The 21000-nt window shown below is 42.8% G+C and overlaps 2 protein-coding genes across 3 annotated transcripts in view; one reads left to right on the plus strand and one right to left on the minus strand.

Annotated features, from left to right (window-relative positions):
* Positions 1 to 11178, minus strand: part of wdr75 (WD repeat domain 75) — a 16030-nt gene extending 4852 nt beyond the window's left edge. The window contains exons 1-14 of the mRNA XM_034885992.1: positions 11014 to 11178; positions 10551 to 10680; positions 9693 to 9758; positions 9474 to 9573; positions 8493 to 8617; positions 8017 to 8087; positions 7404 to 7520; positions 6812 to 6900; positions 6461 to 6619; positions 6078 to 6137; positions 4983 to 5098; positions 4073 to 4248; positions 3250 to 3407; positions 2275 to 2562 (exon numbers count right to left, since the gene is read on the minus strand). Of these exons, the coding sequence (XP_034741883.1) occupies positions 2275 to 2562; positions 3250 to 3407; positions 4073 to 4248; positions 4983 to 5098; positions 6078 to 6137; positions 6461 to 6619; positions 6812 to 6900; positions 7404 to 7520; positions 8017 to 8087; positions 8493 to 8617; positions 9474 to 9573; positions 9693 to 9758; positions 10551 to 10680; positions 11014 to 11099 (1741 nt within the window). The 5' untranslated portion in view covers positions 11100 to 11178. The remainder of the gene's footprint in view (positions 1 to 2274; positions 2563 to 3249; positions 3408 to 4072; positions 4249 to 4982; positions 5099 to 6077; positions 6138 to 6460; positions 6620 to 6811; positions 6901 to 7403; positions 7521 to 8016; positions 8088 to 8492; positions 8618 to 9473; positions 9574 to 9692; positions 9759 to 10550; positions 10681 to 11013) is intronic.
* Positions 11179 to 11789: 611 nt separating this feature from the next.
* Positions 11790 to 21000, plus strand: part of stat4 (signal transducer and activator of transcription 4) — a 28531-nt gene continuing 19320 nt past the window's right edge. For both annotated transcript variants that reach the window (XM_034884598.1, XM_034884599.1), the window contains exons 1-3: positions 11790 to 11977; positions 12176 to 12308; positions 14007 to 14142. In XM_034884598.1, coding sequence (XP_034740489.1) covers positions 12181 to 12308; positions 14007 to 14142 — 264 coding nt within the window. In that variant the 5' untranslated portion in view covers positions 11790 to 11977; positions 12176 to 12180. The remainder of the gene's footprint in view (positions 11978 to 12175; positions 12309 to 14006; positions 14143 to 21000) is intronic.

Genomic DNA, 21000 nt, shown 5'->3' on the forward strand with positions numbered 1-21000 from the left:
CACACAATCAGCTTTTTTATGATTATGTTTTTGGGGCTTTTCCCTTTATTAGTGACAGAGGATAGACATGAAAGGGGGAGAGAGATGGGGGACGACACGCAGCAAAGGACTGATTTGAACCTGGGCCGCTGAAGGACTCAGCCTACAGAGGGTGGGGGGGGTGGGGACACTCTTACTGGGTGAGCCAGAGGCCCCACCCATGATTAGCTTTTGAGAAATTTCTGCTTTACGCCACAAGCAAAGTCTGAACACCCTCCAAGAACCAAACTTCCACAAAGTGTGTGTAATGGCCACCCTTTAACACTTCTAAATGCTGTGCTCCTTATAGTATTTATTCAATAAGAGTCTCTGACATTCATAAATAAAAGAATTCATTACTTTTCTTCATTAAAAAAAAAAAACTAATCAGGTGGATCGGGCCCATTGATGCTCTCTGCAAGAGAGCCAAAAGTCGTTAACTTCTGAGGGTCCGTGTAAAGAGTCGGAGGGTAAGTCCCTGACCCCGGTCTACGCATCCATAGGCGGTAGTTATGTAAGCGGTACCGGGCAGCTGTATAAACAGCAGACCATTAGCGTTTTCCTATGTCCTCCCTACAACTTTCAAGTCCTGTTAAACACAAAGTAAGTGTTTGTAAAGCATCCAGGAAAGGTCACGTCATTTGAAGAGGCTTACTGGACACGATTGGGTTTTTGGAAGTTTAATCGGTCATGCAGTTCAGACGGGTTTGCCTGCACTCACTAATCAAGAGCTCTATTCTATTGGCCTTTACTCTGATTTTTTAAACCATTTATTTCATTGTTTTTAAAAGGCTTCTTGACGATTAAAACGTTTTTCTTCGCTGCTTTCTTTGTCTCTCTTGTTTAAGGCTGACTCAGGCTTCTGTGCTAGAGAAGTGGTTCAGAAACTAACAGTAGTTCTGTGTCCTCAGTGAACCTGAAGGGGCCCCCTTCTTGAGTTCAGACACATGCCAACATTTCTGAGACTCAAACAACAAGGTTGTGAAACTGCAGCCTGACCCTGTTCTCCACCGGCTGACAGGCAGCACTTCTTTTTCCTCAGGCGGAGACATCCCCGGTCCGCTGTGAGAAACAACAACCACCTGGAAATGTGCCAGTGTGGTAAAAAGGACATTTAACTGTTCAAAAGCAGCTGGTTGCTTAGTATATGTGTGTGTGTGTGTGTGTGTGTGTGTGTGTGTGTGTGTGTGTGTGTGCACTGTGCGTTGTCTGTCCTTTTTTTCTGAATGCGAGTCCCAGCGTGCCCAGTGCGCTTACCGGGGAGGAAGAAAACATCCAACATTTTGCAGCACAGCAGCTCAACAACCATTATTAATCTAGCGAAGCTACGGTGCAGACAACAACTGTCCTCCATCACCATTTATAAGTCAAAGCTTGGATCCTCATTAAGCGCATTTTCTTGCAGCGGCCTTTGCTCCTTGAAACGGACCGTCTGTGCTTAAGCACTTACTTCCTTGTCTGGCATGTCTTGCTTTTTAAGATTTCTTTTCCAATTTACAGATTTAATGTTGTCGTAGTTTGTAATTGATGTGCTTGTAACCATATAAGGCCCCAGATGTCCCTGTATCTAGTCTGGAATTCTGTTCAATCAAACAATAGCTGCTTCTATTTTTTTAAAGATTATGTTGTTGCCATTTTTGGCCTTTGTTGACAGGACAGCTCAGACATGGAGGCAGGCTACTTTAATGATCTAGGCGTATGGCGTAAAGCGCCTGCCGTATGTGCATTTGGGTCGTTAAACTGCATGTTTGTGTGCTGCTGTGTGTGCTTCCCTGTTTGTTTGTGTGTGTGTGTGTGTGTGTGTATGTGTGTGTGCGAGAGCATAGTGTTGTCCCTGTGTGTGTGTGTGTGTAACAAGCATAGTGTGTGCGCGCGCTGTGCATGAGCCTAGGAGCATTTGGCTAAGGTTCTGTTAAAATAACCATGAAATGCAACGTTATTGACTTTAGACCAGGTTTTTGTTTGTCAATGGCGTAACACGCCCAAAATGCAACAGAACACACCTCACTGTAAGACCAGCACACCCATGGGTGCAAAGATGGGCGCAGGTGCATTTGCTATTTAAACAACGCGGCGCTGGACGGGGCATTGCCAACTGAGTCGGTCTTAAACTAGCCAAGACACTTGCATAAGGAGAGAGACGGGGGGGAGACTTAGCCCCTGCATATAGTAACACCCTTTACCCAGGCACCCAGATGCTTGTTGACTAAAGATGGATTCTGTGGTTTTGGATGCATTTCAAATGAATTTTCTTACTTGTGTCCTTGTCAAAATGCATGCAAGGGTTAAGTAGTAGATATCGAGGTTGCACACCCAGCCCTGGGGAATGTGTGGGGTATTGTAGTGCGTGTTTATCCTCTGACCTGACAGCTTTTGGCGGCTGGGACAGAGTTGTCAGGAGCTCCCAGGAAGCCGGGCTCCACACAGTCACCACCTCCTGAAAGCTGACGGCCAGCAAAGACCCGTCGGCTGAGAAACAGCAGCACTCAGGCACAAGGCCGTGATAGGCTCCCACGAAGTCACATGACCAGGACGGACCTTCATCTGCTGGCACGTTCAAAAGGGAGGCCGACACAGAGAGGGTTGGATTAGTGACAAATACAGCAGAATTTGGCTCAAACCCCAAATTCTACCTGATGTGGTGGATAGTTTCACACCAGGTGGGATGTACAACATGATTTGGGAAGAATTTAAACCAAAATGTTACACATTTTCACATTCGAAGATCCGATATGGTCGTTTGAGCCTGATAGTAACATATTATTAAAGGTAATGGATCTATCAGTCTTACAGTTCCTAAGTATTGGCTTTAAAAGGATGATGTATACATTCTTCTTTTCATGTTTTTCATTAAGGACCAAAGACAAGTTATTGGTAGAGATGTAAATGAAAATAAACTATAATGTTAGAGACTGTATTTTGCAATGATGATGATCCAAAGTTATGCTCGAGTGCTGGAAAAAGACCCTGAACTGTGGTTAAAGACAGCAACACAGCTTTAGTTACAGTTAAATTGCTCCAACTTTATAAATGAGGACAAATCACACAGAGAACTAACTCAAAGAACAGTTCTTGGAGATGCACACCGAGAATAAGAAGTGAAAGTAAACAACAATAGAGGAGCAAGGCAAGTTAAAGAGCACGGGAAATGTTACCACACTAACAGAACAGGCTAAATCTGCCTCTCTGTAGAGGGCGCGGTGAGAAACTGATCTGATCTGAGCTGCTTACCCTCCGTGGGGGCAGGCGCGGCCAGCTGCCAGGCTTTGAAGTGTCCGTCCTTGCTGGTGGAGACCAGCATGGTGGTCTGGCTGTCGCTGGCCTGGCAGAAGCACGTGGCTGTAATCCGCGCCTCGTGGGGGGCCGAGATGGTCGTGTTCAGCACAAAACTGCAGGTGAAACAGTCGGCATGTTACAGGAGTGTGGGAAGAAAAAAAGTACAGTATAGTACACCAGTCCAAAGTAGGGCTGCACAATATGAGGGAAATATGCAGTAATGTTGTTGAATAATGCGTATAAAACATTAAAGTCTACTCAGTTCTGCAGTTTTCAGTATTTGGCTAAAATACTACAAAATGCTTGATGAATTAAAAACAAATGAAAGGAAATCGTTTCCAACATTTTAATATTTTTATTTATTGAATTAAATATAAAAAGGCGCCACTAAAAAAATGACAAATTATGAAGTGCAATTTTACACTCATTCACTCAAATAACTAACTTCAACTAATTCAAAACATCTCAACTGTCTTCCATGATATGTTGCAGCCTTATGCGATGTGTATATTGTGCCAGTTGATATTGTGAGGATGATAAAAACACTTTTTTATTGTGCAGCCCTTGTCCTAAACTATTGCTTGAGACAGGGCAGTGTGGTTTGTTTTTGTAATCCAAAATAACCAAATCTACCAAACAGTGTGATAATTAAACACTTTTTCAACGTTTGTGGTTGTTTGTCACCATTTGTGGTTTCTAAATATATAATAAGTGAAATAATTTGATCACAAAAAACCACCAGCATGTAAAAATGTCATCCCATTTATTACGTGTGTACCTCTGTGTTTGTTCATCAAACGCCCAGAGTTTTAAGTTGAGCTCCAGCTCCGCGTCTCTCTGCTTTCGTTCCTCCACGGTCGCCAGCCAGCTGCCAGAGGCATCGAAGGACGCCGCGACCACCTCAAACTGCTCCAGGCCCGACTCATGGATGTACTCCTGCTGCACTATGTCCAGCTGTGGGAAACACAAAGACAACAGACCGTTTAATAATTCACACTAAGGTGACATGACTGATAAGAGAGCCAGTGGATCAGAACAGATTTGTGTCTTCTGTTTGGACTCGTAACTGTAAATTGATGTAACTTCAGGTGCTGTTATGGCACATTATGTCCATAAAAAGCCTCCAAAAATTATCCTACATGGAAATCAGCCTTATATGACAATCACCCAATTTACATGCAACTTATGTGTGGTCTTCATGTGATCCTGAACCGCCATAGTCACTGTTCCATTATCTTTTACCGGACCCGACAAGTCGATGCAAATTATTTCTGTCGACGCATTTCCGTAATCAATGACATCGACTGTGTTGACGAATCCTCCCAGCCCTAATCGTCTATATGAACTGAGATTCCAATACAAAATTTAACTAAAATAAGAAAAGAATGGGAATATTTAAGGAAATACTGAAGGTAAATTATGGCACAACAATACAAAGTTTCCCCATTATGCTGGTGGAGTGGAGTTGAATGGTGCTGCTGTCAGAAAAATGCAGGAAACACAAGTGAGCAGCAGACGTTTGGACTAAATAATGTTCAGAATTATCAAAACACTGCATACTCGTAACCATGTTGATGCAATTTCAGGTGCTGTCATGGCACATTGTGTTCATAAAAAGCTTCCAAAACTGGTCCTCAGACTAACTCGGTCTGGCTCATGTGTGTCAGATTTGACAGTAGAGTGCTTACGTTGTACAGCAGTTTGTCTCTTTGGAGGGAGTAAAACTGCAGGTGGCCTGGCTTCCCGTTGAGCACCAGGGATTTGCTGCGTGGGTCCACCATCAAGTCTGTCCTCACACTTTCTCCTGTACCACGACATAGAAAAACAAAAAAAAGAAGAGGAAAAAAGTGAGAAATATATTGCTTTTTCTTTTTACATGCACGGAATAACCTGACAGATTTAAACCTTGATTTCTCGTTTTGATATCTCATATGAAGAAAGAAAAGTTCAACGGAAGCACAAAGAGACACAATTGCTCAGAACTTCCCGAAGGTTTTCCAGGGGACAATTAGCATCTGCACACCGCTACAGAACAATACAATTACATACAATTGCTGCATACAATTACAAACGATGCGTTATTACCTCTATGCTAAAAACTAAGACAAGAGATTTCTGGTTAAATACGACAAGACTTGCTAACGAGGACATTTTATACCGATATTACAATGAAAAGGTCTGATCAGCCTTTTGAATCCATTCATCAGAGGGAATTCCTCTTTGCTGAATTTCCGGGCGATTGTAACGCAGCTCGTTATACCTCATTCAAAGAGATCCAGGGGTTCGTTTGATTGACCTAAATCTCTTTTGTAATGTCTTTGAACACAGCACTGTGATCACCTAGTGTCAAATGTAGATATTTGAAATTAGATTAAATCTTTTAAAGATTATTTTTTGGGGCATTTTAAGCACTCAATTCCAAAAGGACAGATGAAGACGTGAAAAGGGGAGGGACAGAGAGAGAGAGAGAGAGAGAGAGAGAGAGAGAGAGAGAGAGAGAGAGAGAGAGAGAGGGAGAGAGAGAGAGGGAGAGAGAGAGAGAGAGAGAGAGAGAGAGAGGGGAACCTCCACATGTGTGCCCGCTCGACAGCACTGAGCTAAACCGGCCACAAGATAGATATTTTTACAGATGTTATTTTTCAAAAATCTGCAAAATCATCCTTATAGAAGCAAGCGTGTTCTCCATGAACTGTGGAGGTTATTTATGATAGATGTGTTTATGAGTCCATACAGCGTGTTTATGATCGATGTACGTGCCGTTGCCACCTGCAGCCGTTACTCACCTTTGACCAGGCCCTGAATGACAGCTGACACTTTAACACAACTCTGGATGATCGTAATCTCTGGAACAAGAACACACAGAAATCAGTTACCACATCTTTCCTTTCATACATAAAACTCTGAATCTATTATTCTGTCTATGCGTTTTACAGCTTCAGTTAGTGTGGCATTTCTCAACCTTATCGGTCAAGGACACAGATTTGACCTCTGGGGTGCAAATGTTAAGCTTGCAGGGTTCAAAGCAAGTGGCACTGGCAAACATAGTGCATTAATGATGTAACGCTACTGGCCAATGGATGCTGGCTTTCCATAACAATCATCTCCCAAAAGCCTGTTGTTAATTCTTCTTTCAGCAGAGTGCATAATACGGGTTACAGCTCCTTACTGTTGTCACTGTGTGAGGTGCAGAACAACGCTCCGTCAGGTGAAACAGTGATGTGGGTGATGGCCGAGCCCAGGCGGGGCAGGAAGTCCCGCTCGGCCTCTTGGTTGTATCGCCACTGGACGAGCACCGACTCCATGCCTCCACTCAGCAGGTTGGTGCCTGGAAAAACAAAAGCAAAGACAACCTAGATACATTCGGTCATTGAAATGCAGACTTAATGTTTTTAAACGGGACAAATCTCCAGTTGCCCATCTGAGATCTTAACAGTACCTTGACTGAGAGGAACACTTTTCTCTGAAATAGATGGGGAATGAGAAAGAAATCCCAAGACGGGTAATGACAGGTGTGTACCTTCTGGGGTGAAGCACAGCGAGCTGACAGCACTGTGGTGCCAGTGCAAGGTGGAGTACGTGTACTCCTTCTTGTGGTTGAAGTTTCTCCTGAAAAGGATAAACAGTAATGTTAGAAATAGACATGCAGAACTGTGTGCTTTCTACCTTGTATAGTGCAAATTGTTTTTTTCACAAGTTATTTACTGTTTGCTTAATTAGGGCCTTAAGGGAATTATTCTTCCGGTAAATTAATTGCCTTTTTGAGGGGCTTAACATATTCAAAAACCATTGGCGGTCGCATCAAGTAAGGTGAAAATATACGTATTTAAAGGGTTTCGGGAAATTCACAAAAATGGCTCGCTAGCGACACCTATAATATTATGAAAATTGAGCCCCTGCAGTACATTTAACATAGACTCACGAAACTTGGTGCACATATGTAGCATGGCAGGGCGGACATAAAACTCCATTGGAGCCATACCCTAAACCTAACAGGAAGTCCGCCATTTTGGATTGAAAGTTTGAAATTAGTGTGATTTTGGCCATTTCCACATGTCGTACTTTAACAAACTCCTCCATATTCTTCAAGGCCGTGTTGTTACTACACTCACCACAAGCGAATCTTTCCGTCTTCATGGCCCGTGGCAATGCAGTCATCTTTTGGATGACAGGCGACGCACGTGAATGTGTTCTTGCCTCCCTTCTTGTTGTCTTCTTTGAGGGAAAACCTTTTACCAACCCACACAATGACAGACATGCAGTGTTACAGAACATCATCAGGGTTTAAGATTCAAGACCTTTGGCCTCAAGACCGGCTCCAACTAGCCTACTGCTTCCAAAAAGTGACAAAATAACTCCAACATGTTCCTATTTACATGTTGTGATTTGTCTAGTCATAGGGTGTGCAAATAATGGGGTCACATGAGACACAGACATCTTCTAACCGCATTCAAACTGGGAACTATATTCTCAGAAAGGCGAAGCACCGGTACTTCTGCCACTTGGGCGGAGTGATTTGCTGGCAGCACCTGAGAAGCCCGGTCACGGAGCAGAGAGTTCGCCTGGATTTAGCTCAGAGTTGGGGCGTCAGACACAGTTACAGCCCGCATGGAGATGAAAAGGGTTTGTATTGACTTGTCTTACTCTGGGGGTAACGGTGAATAAGCTAAAGTCCCAATAAGTCGGCGTGTTCCTTTAACTGAAGCATCTCACACTGTGGCTCACCTGTATGACTTCTGCTTCTTGAAGAAGTAGACCTCTAGATGCAAACCTTTGGCTGAAGCAATATATTCCCCCTGAGAGGAAGACCACATCATTAACACAGGCATGCAAAAAGGCTGACAAGGATCTGTATTTAAAACCTGTTCTTAAGGAAATACTGGTGTCAATCAGGGTCTATAGCCAATCATATAGCAAATTACCTGAAGTTCATTTGATAGGGACTTATTTCATGCTTCCTTTGTTTGCTTGTTTTTGTTTTGAGTTTTTATAAGACTGACACAAAATTTGAAATGAAGCTCTAGCGTCCAAACATGCTTAATTTTATTTTGCCACAGCAGAAAAGTCTGATCAAGTCAACAAGCTTTCAGATCAATATGCATCTGATACATCAGCAATGCATGTAGAGAATAAGAATATCCCTTTTGGGAGTGCAACTGGTCCAGATGGTGTAGTGGGGACAGCAGCGGGGGTGTACGTACCCCTCTGCCGAAGACAATGGCCGCTGGGTTGGAGCTGACATCGCTGAGCACAGCAGAAAGCTCTCGGGCCTCCACCAGCTGATCGCCGCTCTGTGGAAGATCTACCGCAACCAGCTGGAATAAATCTACACGAACACACACACACACACACACACACACACACAGAGTCAAACATCAGCCTACCACACATTCTCACCCAGTGACCTCTTACCCAAATTCTTCTTCACACATGTTAAAGCCCTCGTGAGAATGGTGTGACTAGTGAATCCTAGTGGAAGTATCAAAAACAGACACTGTAAAAGACAATATTACACTTGGATACCTCAATGCAAACCCTGCTGACACAACAACAAAAATTGCAAATTCAGGTGAGATGTATTCAGAAGTTTTGACTTATTGCCACAATAAGTATTATAATATATTATATTCACTACATTCCTAGCTGTAAATCTTGCTCACAATACTTGTTATCTATATTTTATATTCATAGGACAAACCCATCTGTAAAATTCTGTTTATAATAGTATTCATCTATATATTTATTCAGTACATATCCATGTCCTACACTTACGGAACCAGTGTATATCCTGCACCTGCTGCTATTGCACTTCTGGTTAGACCCAAACTGCATTTCGTTGCCTTGTACCTGTGTAATGACAATAAAGTTGAATCTAATCTAATTTAACTATAAGCAGCAAAACCACTGCTCTACATTTGAATAACAAGCTGCTGTAAGTACTAGTGTGAAGCTGTAGAAAGACGGGCTGGTTCTGCAGTTTGGTACCATTTCAGAATTATTACTGATCCCTCTCTTCTTGGTTTCCTGTAGCTGAATGTGGACTTGCATGGTACTGGTCACTAAGGTTTTGGGTTTAGACTGAAGTCACATTTGCCAAAGCACACAGGGCGTCTAATGGATGCAGAAACAGCTCCGACATCACACCTAAGCAACGACCATGTTTTGAAAAGACCAGATCTTACCAGATCTTTTGTCACTGAGCGTGGGAGTAACGATGAAGACGACTCCTTCGTGGGTCGCAGATGCACAGATGGAGTAAACCGGGTATCCAATGACGAGCGTCTGGAAGAGATCACACACAGCTGTGACACATGGCTGCCAGACATCAGAGAAAACAACACAGGACAAACCACACTGACCGCAAAGAATGGAGCAAAATCAACACAATAATCAAGCCTTACCTTGATAAGGATGCCGTCTGTGTAGTCCCAAAGTCTGACAGTGCCATCTGCTGAGCAAGAGTAGACCTGCAGCAAGAAACAGGTACGCATTGTCACAGGAAAAGAAGATAAATAAACAATAAAATCCAACTACCTATATCCTATTTCACTAATGTACGTAGCAACGAAGTCCCCTGTTATTTGCCAGGTGCAGTCAACCATCATGCAATCACATGAAGAGCAAAACAGCTAAAAAAGGGTTCATCAGAAGAACACTTTTATACTTTCAACACCAGGGAAATCGTCAAAGGAAACATTTCTTTCTCTAATAGTTTTTCCAAAATAATCATTCAGCGTACAGTGAACCCTCGTTTATCCCGGGGGTTACGTTCCAATAGGAACCCGTGATAGGTGAAATCCGTGAAGTAGTAACCTTTATTTTTTTACAATTATTATACGATGAAATACTCCGTAATGCATTGAAACCAAAGAACAAAACCTCTTTACAGGCACAAGCATTTGTTTAACAAATAAAAGTACCGTAGAAATGTTTTTTTTACAAGTAACTACTGTACTGTACAGTAATAATTATAATCATCAATACGAACTGAAGGCTTCAAAAGTCGGAGACCAACAACAAGCCGCGTGCAGGTGTGTTTTTTCCTCTAAAGCCGGGGTGCAGGTGTGTACCTGCAGGTGGTTGGAGGGTTTGAGCATGCGTGGTGGGTCTACAGTACCTGCAGGTGGTTGGAGGGTTTGAGCATGCGTGGGGGGTCTACAGTACCTGCAGGTGGTTGGAGGGTTTGAGCATGCGTGGGGGGTCTACTGTACCTGCAGGTGGTTGGAGGGTTTGAGCATGCGTGGTGGGGTCTACTGTACCTGCAGGTGGTTGGAGGGTTTGAGCAGCACACCCGTCACCAGGCCGGTGTGTCCCCGCAGGTCGTGGATACACTCCTCCGTGGAGGTGCTGAACACCTTCACACACTCCCCCGAGGCGCAGAGCAGATACCTGGAGCAACACAACCCCAGCTTTTACAAAACCCCGTAGCTAGGATACGAACCAAAAAGACTTCAACGGTTTTTTAACGGTTAACTGTTTAACGGTATGTGTGCGTCATTGAATTTACCGTTACAGATAAGCTCGTGGTACTTTGTAAACAGCAGCAGCAACATCAACAGTTAGCTAGCGGATAATATTGCTAATGCTAACGACTAGCAGCTAATGTTGCTAACGCTAACGGCTAGCACCGGCGTTAGCTCTCCGGCTAATAACAACTCGTACAACCGCCATAACGTCTTCTACCAAATACTAATAATTACCGGACTGAAACCCCACACTCACCTTGAGTCATGGGTTATGACAGGCTCCCTGAAGTTTATTTTACTGCCACCTCGGTGAACCACGCGGATATCCCCGTGTTCAACCATGTTTTTACCGAAGTCAACTTTCACCTCTGACCGCGTCTTCTTTGTGGTTGCGAGGCTGTTGCTAGGCGCGTTGCTGCCCCCTGCTGGACCGGCATGCAACAGTCACTGCAAAAACCCATTTAAAAAAAAGTACACTCAACACATTACGTTAGGGGTTCAGACCAAACACAAACATAAATACATATAGACAAACTGATCCCCAAAAATAGCACAAAAGAAACACACATACACACAAATCTACACATTGCAATGTCCAATCAGTGTGTTCTAATGCCCATTAGATTAGATTAGATGAGATTAGATTAGATAATGTTTTATTCATCCCACAGCGGGGAAATTCTCTTATAAAAGCAGCATTTTCTACAATAAAAGCAAAACACAAACAAGTAAACACACAAACAAACAGGCAAACAACAGTCCATAGAGACTGGATGTAAAGTGGCGTATAATAAAGATATTGTAAGTTTTTTTTGTAAGTACATAGTTCATTAAATAAAAGTGTTATTGTTTGGACTATGTCCGTATCACTTAACTTCTTCCGTTGCAGTCCTATAATAGCCTACACCAGAGTGGCCCACACGCCTTTAAATGGCTTTTCAAAAGAAATAAAGAAGAAAGAGAAACGGCACTGACGACAGTCTTACGTTTGTGACGTTTACAATGTTACCTCTCTCATTGTGTGTGTGTATGTGTGTGTGTGTTTGGATGGGCGGGTGTCAGGATGAATAGGCCACAGCCAACAGACAGTAGCAGGGTACAGCCCCTGAGAGTTAATGAGGTCGCTTCCTGAACATTACACACAAAAACGAAAGTCACAGAGAGAAACAAGTGCACATGGTGACGGAGAGCGACGGAACAGCAACGCAGAAACAGCGCAGGTAACGCAGAAAATAGCACGGAACTGTAGTTATTATCACAATATTATGTGTGGGAGATACCATAACAATCATAGACAAATAATAGGAGTTTCTCTCCATTTTAAGCATGGTCCTAATTTTCCCATTGTCTGTGTGTGTGTGTGTGTGTTTGTGTGTGTGTGTGTGTGTGTGTGTGTGTTTCGCGGTGTCTGAATGCAGGCAGCATGACCCAGTGGAAGCAGATTCAGCAGCTGGAGATCAGACTCCTGGAACATGTGGACTACCTGTATGATGATAACTTCCCCATGGACATCCGCCAGGGGCTGTCCAGCTGGATCGAGTCTCAGGATTGGTGAGTAATGCGTGCGTGCGTGCGCGTGTGTGTGTGTGTGTGTGTGTGTGTGTGTGTGTGTGTGTGTGAAAAAAGCACAACTATTATAATGACTTTTAAGGGGTTGGGGTCACTGTTGGTGTCTCAAAGACAGACAGATCAAAAGATTTATAAAATATTAGCCTTTACATTTACCATGTGTGTTTTAGCACCTTTACCTCTTTGTTTTGGTTGTGGGTTCGAATCCGACCGGCTGCCCTTGGCTGTGTGTCTTCCCCCATCTCTCTCCCCCTTTCCAGTCTACTATCCCTTTAATAAATGGATAAAGCCCAAAAAAATAATGAAACAAACAATTTAAAACCCATCTTGAGCACCAAGCAGCAGACCTGCAGGGTTAGTGAGTAGCGGGTGAAGAGGGCTGGATATTACCAACGATTTCCCAAAATGATTCACTTCCAAATCACATGATCCCGAGTTGATTACATTTCCGATTTTATTCTATATCAAGTAGTTTAGGGAAATTTCTGTTACAATACCACATTTTGCTTGGATTTAAAATAGATCCTTAGAGAACTTGTGCTGTAAATTGTAAAAGAAAGAAGCAAACCAGCTTCATGTTTACTAAAAAAGTCTTTTAGGAAGAAACCCAGGACAGAGCCAGGCTCTTGGTAGGCGGTGTCTGACGGTGCCGGTTGGAGGGGTGGGGGGGTGGGGGGGGTGATGTGATGCACAGTGTCAATAACAGTCACAATGAAGATAATGGAACAGTGACTAGACATGGTAATCGTGGTTGTTTATGTCATAGCAGGGCACTGCAGGGTGTTAGAGGCATGGGCAGCATGGTGGCTAAGTGTTAGCACTTCTTCCTCACAGCAAGGAGGTTCTTGGTTCGAATCCTGGTCGTTTCGGGCCTTTCTGGGTGCAGTTTATATGTTCTCGCCGTGTTTGTGTGGGTTTCCTCCGGTTTCTTCCCACCATAAAAGACTGGCATCCTAGGTAGGACTACAGTTGAAAAATAGACAATTTACAGAAACGTGCATTGTCCTAATCAAATAAATAAGATGATTAAAATAGCAGAGCATGGGTGGACAGATGGACAGATAACACAGGACAGATGTTAGCAGCATCTGCACCAAACACGTTGCACGCTTGTAGAAACATGTCACGCTTCACTGCAAACCATCACAGAGCAACCAACCGGGTTCAGTTGACCTTCCACGATCTCTGCGGCAGGAAGTGCGCTTCGTTTCTCGTTTTTTTTAATTTCACACGTCATCATTGTATATTCAAACACAATTTCATGAGGTACGATGATCATGTACATGACGCATGAAATGGGAAACCCCAAATAAGCTACTAAAAGCCTTTCAGAGGAGGCCCGAAAACAATAAACACACAACATCAACATAGCAACCAGAAACTCATTTACCATGGACAAAATAAAGACATTTACAAAAAACTAAACAAAACCAAACCTAAACAAATAAAACAACAAAACAGTTACAGCCTGTGTTATTATACAGTGACAAGCTATTAGCAGTTAGCATTGTATGGGGAGCTGTACTGACAAAGTGTAACTGAAAACTAATAGCACGACCAGAATGACTTTATTTGGGTGTATTTGGTCTGTTTTCCATGCATACCATTGGCTATATTCTTCTTCTTCTTCGTGAGTCCTGCTGGAAATGTCCTAAACGCCCCCCCCTGTCTGTGTTTCAGGGACATCGCGGCTAACGACGAGTCCATGGCGGCGGTGCTGTTCACCAACCTGCTGTCCCAGCTGGACAGGGTGCGCTCACAGGAGCAGAACTTCCTACAAAGACACAACATGAAAATCATCCAACAGCAGCTGCAGGTGAGTCACCGACCTTTAACCCCTGTGTTGTCTTCCCCTTATGAATGGGTGCTCGTTATGAACTTGTCCTTCAAGGTCAAAATTGAAAATGAACATTTTGTGGGCTTTTCCCATGTTTATGACGATGTTTTCTGATTTATATGTCACTTTTTCCATGCTATTGGCTCTTTTTTTTTAAACCTGAGCTGGTTTTATAACATGTTTTACACTTATTCTTGGAATTCATGGTCAACAAACCTCATTTATATCAAATAATACTTACGTTTTTAGTTAAAAAGGCAGAAATTATGACTTATTTTGAGTAATAGTTAAGATCAGAGGATGTTGAGTGGTTCTCAGATGGGAAGATGTCAAAGTTTAGTCCGGATTCTGTTTGGAAACCATTAAAAAAAAGAATTCAAATGCTATCAGATTAAATAAAACACCCCAAAAATTCAATGAAAGTAATCATTAATTTTACCTGAAGAACGTTGTATGGAATCATCCATGTTATTTTTGGGCAATTTGGTTGAAAGAAATCCATATTTCTGATATAAAACCCTTAGAAACGGGTCAGTTAGACCCAAGGACAACACAAGGGTTGAACATAACCCGAGTTTTTCAACAGGAACTTAATTTTCTGATTCATTCTAACAAACTCTTTTTAAAAGTTACTCTGCTTTCTTAAATACTTGCACTGTGCAATCGTTTGTTAACTTTCTTGTGTTTCACTGTGCTTTGCTTTTTTTAATATACTTTAATAGGGAGAAATCAGACACTTCTAATAACTAAACTAACTAAACTAAGAATTATTGCCACTGTGCATCCCCCCCGCGTCCCCCCAAGCAGCACCATCAGACTCAGCCTACCAAGAGCCTGGGTCTGGGTCTGGGTCTGTCCCAGTCCCAGGTTTCTTCCTAAAAGGGAGTTTTTCCTCCCCACTGTTTTTCCCCCCCACTGTTGCACTGTTGTCTGTTGTGGCTCAGTGGTAGAGCTCAGTGGTAGAGCGGTTGCCTGCCAATTGGAAGGTTGGTGGTTCGATCCCCGCCCCTGCAGTCATTGTCGAAGTGTCCTTGGGCAAGACACTGAACCCCGAGTTGGCCCTGGTGCTGCGCATCGGAGTGTGAATGTGTGTGAGTGTTTATCTGATGAGCAGGTGGCACCTTGTATGGCAGCCCCGGCCACAGTGTATGAATGTGTGTGAATGGTGAATGTTTCCTGTAGATGTAAAAGCGCTTTGAGCAGTTGTTAAGACTGGAAAAGCGCTATATAAATACAGCACATTTACAGCACATTTAGTTGGGTCCTTGTAAATTATAGAGTGTAGTCTAGACCTACTCAACCTCTAAAGTGTCTCGATGATTTGATACTATAAGTAAAATGGAATTGAATTAAACTTAATTTCACGGTCTGACATGCTCATGCAGTACTCTATGAATGGCATAAGCAATTTTCACCATAACGTACAGTACACTACTACGACAGCAGTGTATGTAGACAGGCAGACGCATCACAGAGCAAACAAAGGAAGTGCTTTTGCACAAACAAAGGTGGCACCAAAACTGTGTGAGAGATATATCACTGTACAGTAGATCCTTTTTAGACAACATGCATCATTGCAAACTTAAGTAGTAGGGGGGAAGAACCTCTGGTCCCAAACAACTGGTGAGACCAGACTGGTGGTCTGGACTGATCCATGTGGAGGAAAAAGATCCAAATGTGGTTCTTTCAGAACAGCTTTTAAAAAGGTTACAAAATGGGACTCAGGCAAAAGGGACAGCAGGCAGAACGAGCATGGTTAAAAGCACGAAATACAACAATTTAGAGGAATGACGGGTAAAGGCAAACCAAAAGGAAATGGTTTTAAAGGTCCCATGATGTCACAGCTAAGTCGTATATATATATATATATATATATATATATATATATATATATATATATATATATATAGGAAGTGCTGCTACAGTGCTGTTACAGTGCTCCCCCGGCTGCAATGATGGTTACCAAATGCTGACCAATCAGAGCAGACTGGGCTTTTTTCCATTAGGGCTGAAAAACACAGGCGTTAAAATGGAGCGTTTCAGACAGACAGAATGAGAAAAAGAACATGTTTTTTACATTATATTACAACATATCATGTAAACATGTTCCAGTAGAAAACAAAAATACAAGTATGAACCTGATAATGACAGTGATGTGGGACCTTAATATTTCTGCAGATCTCTGGTGTTTGCAGTATTTCGGGGATGGAAAGGCCAAAGCCCCAGAACAATGTTGAAGTGTTCTGTATACACACTTCTATTTATTAATAATAATAATAATAATACATTTTATTTAACAGCGCCTTTCTATGCACTCAAGGTTGCTTTACAGACAATAAAAGACAGATACAGGGAACAGAAAAGTAGGAAAAGTTATGAAAAAATGACAGGAACAGTGTATTTACAAATATGCAAATAAGCTGGACCAGGTGGGTTTTGAGTCTGGTTTTGAACAGGGGGAGACACTCGATACTGCGGAGGTCAGGTGGGAGTGAGATCCAGAGCTGGGGAGCAGAGCGGCTGAAGGCTCTGGTCCCCAACAGAGCATTTACTCACAGCAAAGGCACTTGCTGGTATGCTCTTGCTCTCTACACCATCACTCCCTGTAAAAGGACAAGTCACGTTGTCCAGTTCAGCCACAGACTGACAGTTGACTGACTGTCAAATCTAAAACATCTCTAGTAAGGAGAAGTATGTGTGCTAGTGGAAAGAGGGAAGTAGAATTAAAAGTCATGTTGAATGTGTAGCTGGTTTTGTGTTTTTGTGACTATTTCTACTGTTCACTGACTCAAATGTCAAAAGAAAGGGGCCATGCAAATCCTGAACCATGTCTTTTTTTGGTATTTAACACAACATTAAAGGCAATTCTTTTACAAATGGCGTACTTACGGCTTGCTTAAATACTTAGTGCATACTTTTGCACTAAGTACAAAGGTTATGTGTTAAGGGAAAAAAAGACTTCCCGTGTCCCTTCCTTTCATGTTTTCGTGTTGTGGAGTGATCTCTCGGTGAGGTCCAGGGGCCGTACAGGATGTTGTGGCCAGAGAACAGCGACGTCATGAGCCTCAGCACATAGTTCATTCTGGAAAAGACTCTGCCTTTGCAGAACTAACCCATGCGGCTCTTACCGCTGTTTCCTGTGTGTCTGAATGTGTGTGTGTGTGTGTGTGTGGTTGTGTGTGTGTGTGTCACAGTCAATACTTTTCAGAGGAAGCAGTTACTACTGTGCAGTGCAGTCAAGGGTGTTTCAGAGTTGTTGTTGTCGTTGTTGTTGTGTGATGTGTGTGTCTGTGTGGCAAGTTTATATGTCACCATTCAAACTAGGGCTGGGCAATGTGTCAACACTACACTATATAGATGTTGTGATGTTGTTGAACATCGTAATAAGACATACGTGTTGTCTTTTCCTGGTTTTAAAGGCTGTGTTACAGTTCAGTGATGTAATTTATCTTATCTGTCAATAATTAATCAATTAATTAATAACCACACAGTCACTGTATCCACATTCAGGGCTGTAGTACTAGAGTCCGGACTCAAGACCGTTTTTCTATGGTCTCGGACTTGTCTCGTACTCGCTAGTGTTTGGACTTGGACTTGTCTCAGTCTCGGCCACTGGTCTCGCCCCATATGGCTTTTGGTCTGGACCGAGTCCAGGTGTCTTTATTATGTTGATAATAATATTGGAGGCAAAGTGAAACCCAAAAGTATTGTCTTGATACTGTCATGCATAAGACCTTTATTCCTGGACTGGACTCGGTCTTGACTCGGACTCAAACCTTTTTGGACTCTGTCCTGTCTAGGACTTGACCAGTTCTGGTCTTGGACTTGTCTTGGACTCGACTTGATTTGGACTCTAACCTTTTTGGACTCTGTCTTGTCTTGGACTCGAACCACTTTGGACTCTGTCTTGTCTTGGACTCGAACCTCTTTGGACTCGGTCTTGACTTGGTATTGACTAGTCCTGGTCTTGGACTTGTCTTGGGATGACTTGATTTGGACTCTAACCTTTTTGGACTCTGTCTTGACTTGGACTCGAACCACTTTGGACTCTGTCTTGACTTGGACTCGAACCACTTTGGACTTGGTCTTGACTTGGACTCGAACCACTTTGGACTCTGTCTTGTCTTGGACTCGAACCACTTTGGACTCTGTCTTGTCTTGGACTCGAACCACTTTGGACTCTGTCTTGACTTGGACTCGAACCACTTTGGACTCTGTCTTGATTTTGACTCTAACCTCTTTGGACTTGGTCTTGACTTGGACTCGAACCTCTTTGGACTCTGTCTTGACTTGGACTCGAACCTCTTTGGACTCTGTCCTGTCTAGGACTTGACTAGTTCTGGTCTTGGACTTGTCTTGGACTCGACTTGATTTGGACTCAAACCACTTTGGACTCTGTCTTGACTTGGACTCAAACCTCTTTGGACTCTGTCTTGTCTAGGACTCGACTAGTCCTGGTCTTGGACTTGTCTTGGACTCGACTTGACTTGGACTCTAACCTTTTTGGACTCTGTCTTGTCTTGGACTCGAACCTCTTTGGACTCGGTCTTGATTTGGACTTGACTAGTCCTGGTCTTGGACTTGTCTTGGACTTGACTAAAGTGGTCTCGACTACAGCCCTGTCCACATTACTGATGAATATTTAACACAAATCTCATGGTGTAAATGCAAAAGCACCAGTTGTCAACCCTACAATATTGTTTGCATAATTCAAGATATCTGTTATAAAATATCATGGTAACAGATTTTCTCCATATCTCCCTAATCTACTCTAATGTAAACAGTAGTTGTGTTTGAGTCTCTCTCTTTCATGTGGGTTCCTTATCACTCACTTTCAATCTTCTTCAGGAAACCCCCACTGATGCATATCAACAACAACAAAATGCACTAATGTTGCACCTATGTGTCTCACTACTCTGTAGTTTGGCCTATTTGTAGCTTATGTATACATGATTCTTGGTGTTCTGAGTTTGTACCTTCATGGTTAAATTATTTCAATGGAAGTTGCTTTGGATCAAAGTTTAGTTTCTCAGAAACATGTAGAAAGACGATGTCTGCACGCTGCTGCTTTGGCATTCAAGGGGTCTCTGAGATGTGTGTCGGGTAGACACTGCAGCAGTAAGGGGGAAGCACCAAAGAGGCTAAAACAACGCAGGTTTGCTTAAACAGGAGTGAGCTTGTGGATGGCATCTAGAAACACTGAACCCAACTAATGTGCTGCCGGCCACTGCTAAATTGCATGAGTGTTACTGTAACGAAAGAGTGTGTAGGTGTGTGTTGATGCATTCTGGCAATGATGCTGATGCACTAAAAACTAAGTCACACCTGGAGGCGAGAGAAAGTTTCCTCTTCCCTCAGCAGAATTTTCCGTACTTTTCTAAGTGCAATTTTGAACGGGCTGACGAGAAAAAACGAAACCACAGCCTTCGTCTGAATCTCAAGCACGACATGTGAATCGTGGGGTAGAAGCAGCGGGTGGAGGCAGGAGGCTGGCGGAGGGAAAGTTTGTGTTTGCTCCATATTTTAGATACTCTGAAGGACCATAAGGCACTGCTGCAATTCAGAGGTGAGGAATCTTTTAGAACAATTAGAAACAGTGAGGATGATGATGGGGATGATGATGGGGATGGGGGGTGATGATGATGATGATGATGATTAATAACTAGGTTAGTTAATAATTCCTGTTTTGTCCGGTAAATTTAGCTAACTGTAACTGTATGGCTAAAAAGCAAAAGGGGGGTACCTGTAACGCTAATGGAGGTGTAACGTTATGAATGGCCACTCCTCTGACTCGGGTGCCTGGCTGTTAGGGTCCTTAGCACCGGAGTTATGTGCTGCCCGGGATGGTGCTAGCTGGCTGGGGGCTGACTGCGGATGTGTCCCCGGGGCTGTTGTCAGCTCTCATTTTGTTTGATTTGTTTTTTAAACAACATACAAAATATAAAATTTGCAACATTAACACCCCCCTTCCTCCTCATCACCACCACCCATCCAGACATGAATGAAGAAAGATGACACAATAACTACAGTACTCCAGACCATTCAAAAACATTATAACAAAATAAACAATAAAACCATAAACCAAATAAATACATGTGTAAATGACATATTTAAGCCCGTATTGCACGTCTCTCCCCACGCACTGATTGTTATGGTAGCTGGAGAGATGCCAGTTCAACTCCTAGGCACTGCCAAGGTGCTCTTGAGCAAGGCACCAAACCCCCTTTCCATGGGCAGCCCCCCCCCACACACACACACACACACACACACTCTGACATCTCTCCATTAGTGCATGCATACGTACTGAGCATGTGTGTGTAATTCAGGCCGTTGTGTAATGTGTGTAATAACAACACACTGTACATTGTAATTTCCCCCTGTGGGATTAATAAAGTAGACATTATTATTAATATTATTTACAAATAATTTTTCAAATTTGATTGGTTATTAAACATGTTGCCCAACTTAAGTTGCTCAAAAGCCCCAAAAATATCCTGTTGTACTGTTAAGCTCTGTTGCTTCTTCTTATATTCAAGCAGCTGTTGTGTTATTTATCAGTATTTCCTGAGGATCACACCCTCCAAATGTCCCTCGAGAGTCTAATGAACGTTATGGTTGCAGGCTATACTGTAACGCCCTCAAGGAAACTGGTTATTCTCCAAGTATCTGTGCTACATGCCTCTCGTGTACACTTTCAATATGACTGACGTACAATCCTTTTATCTTTTTGAACCTCATTCCTTTCCTGTTTAAATGCTTTAAACACTGCCAGTAAAAACCCTGCGTCTGATGACTCTATGACTCTGATGACTCTCTAGATAAGATTCATAATGTAATG

Source organism: Etheostoma cragini, chromosome 11, assembly GCF_013103735.1.
Source record: "Etheostoma cragini isolate CJK2018 chromosome 11, CSU_Ecrag_1.0, whole genome shotgun sequence".
Lineage (NCBI taxonomy): Eukaryota > Metazoa > Chordata > Actinopteri > Perciformes > Percidae > Etheostoma > Etheostoma cragini.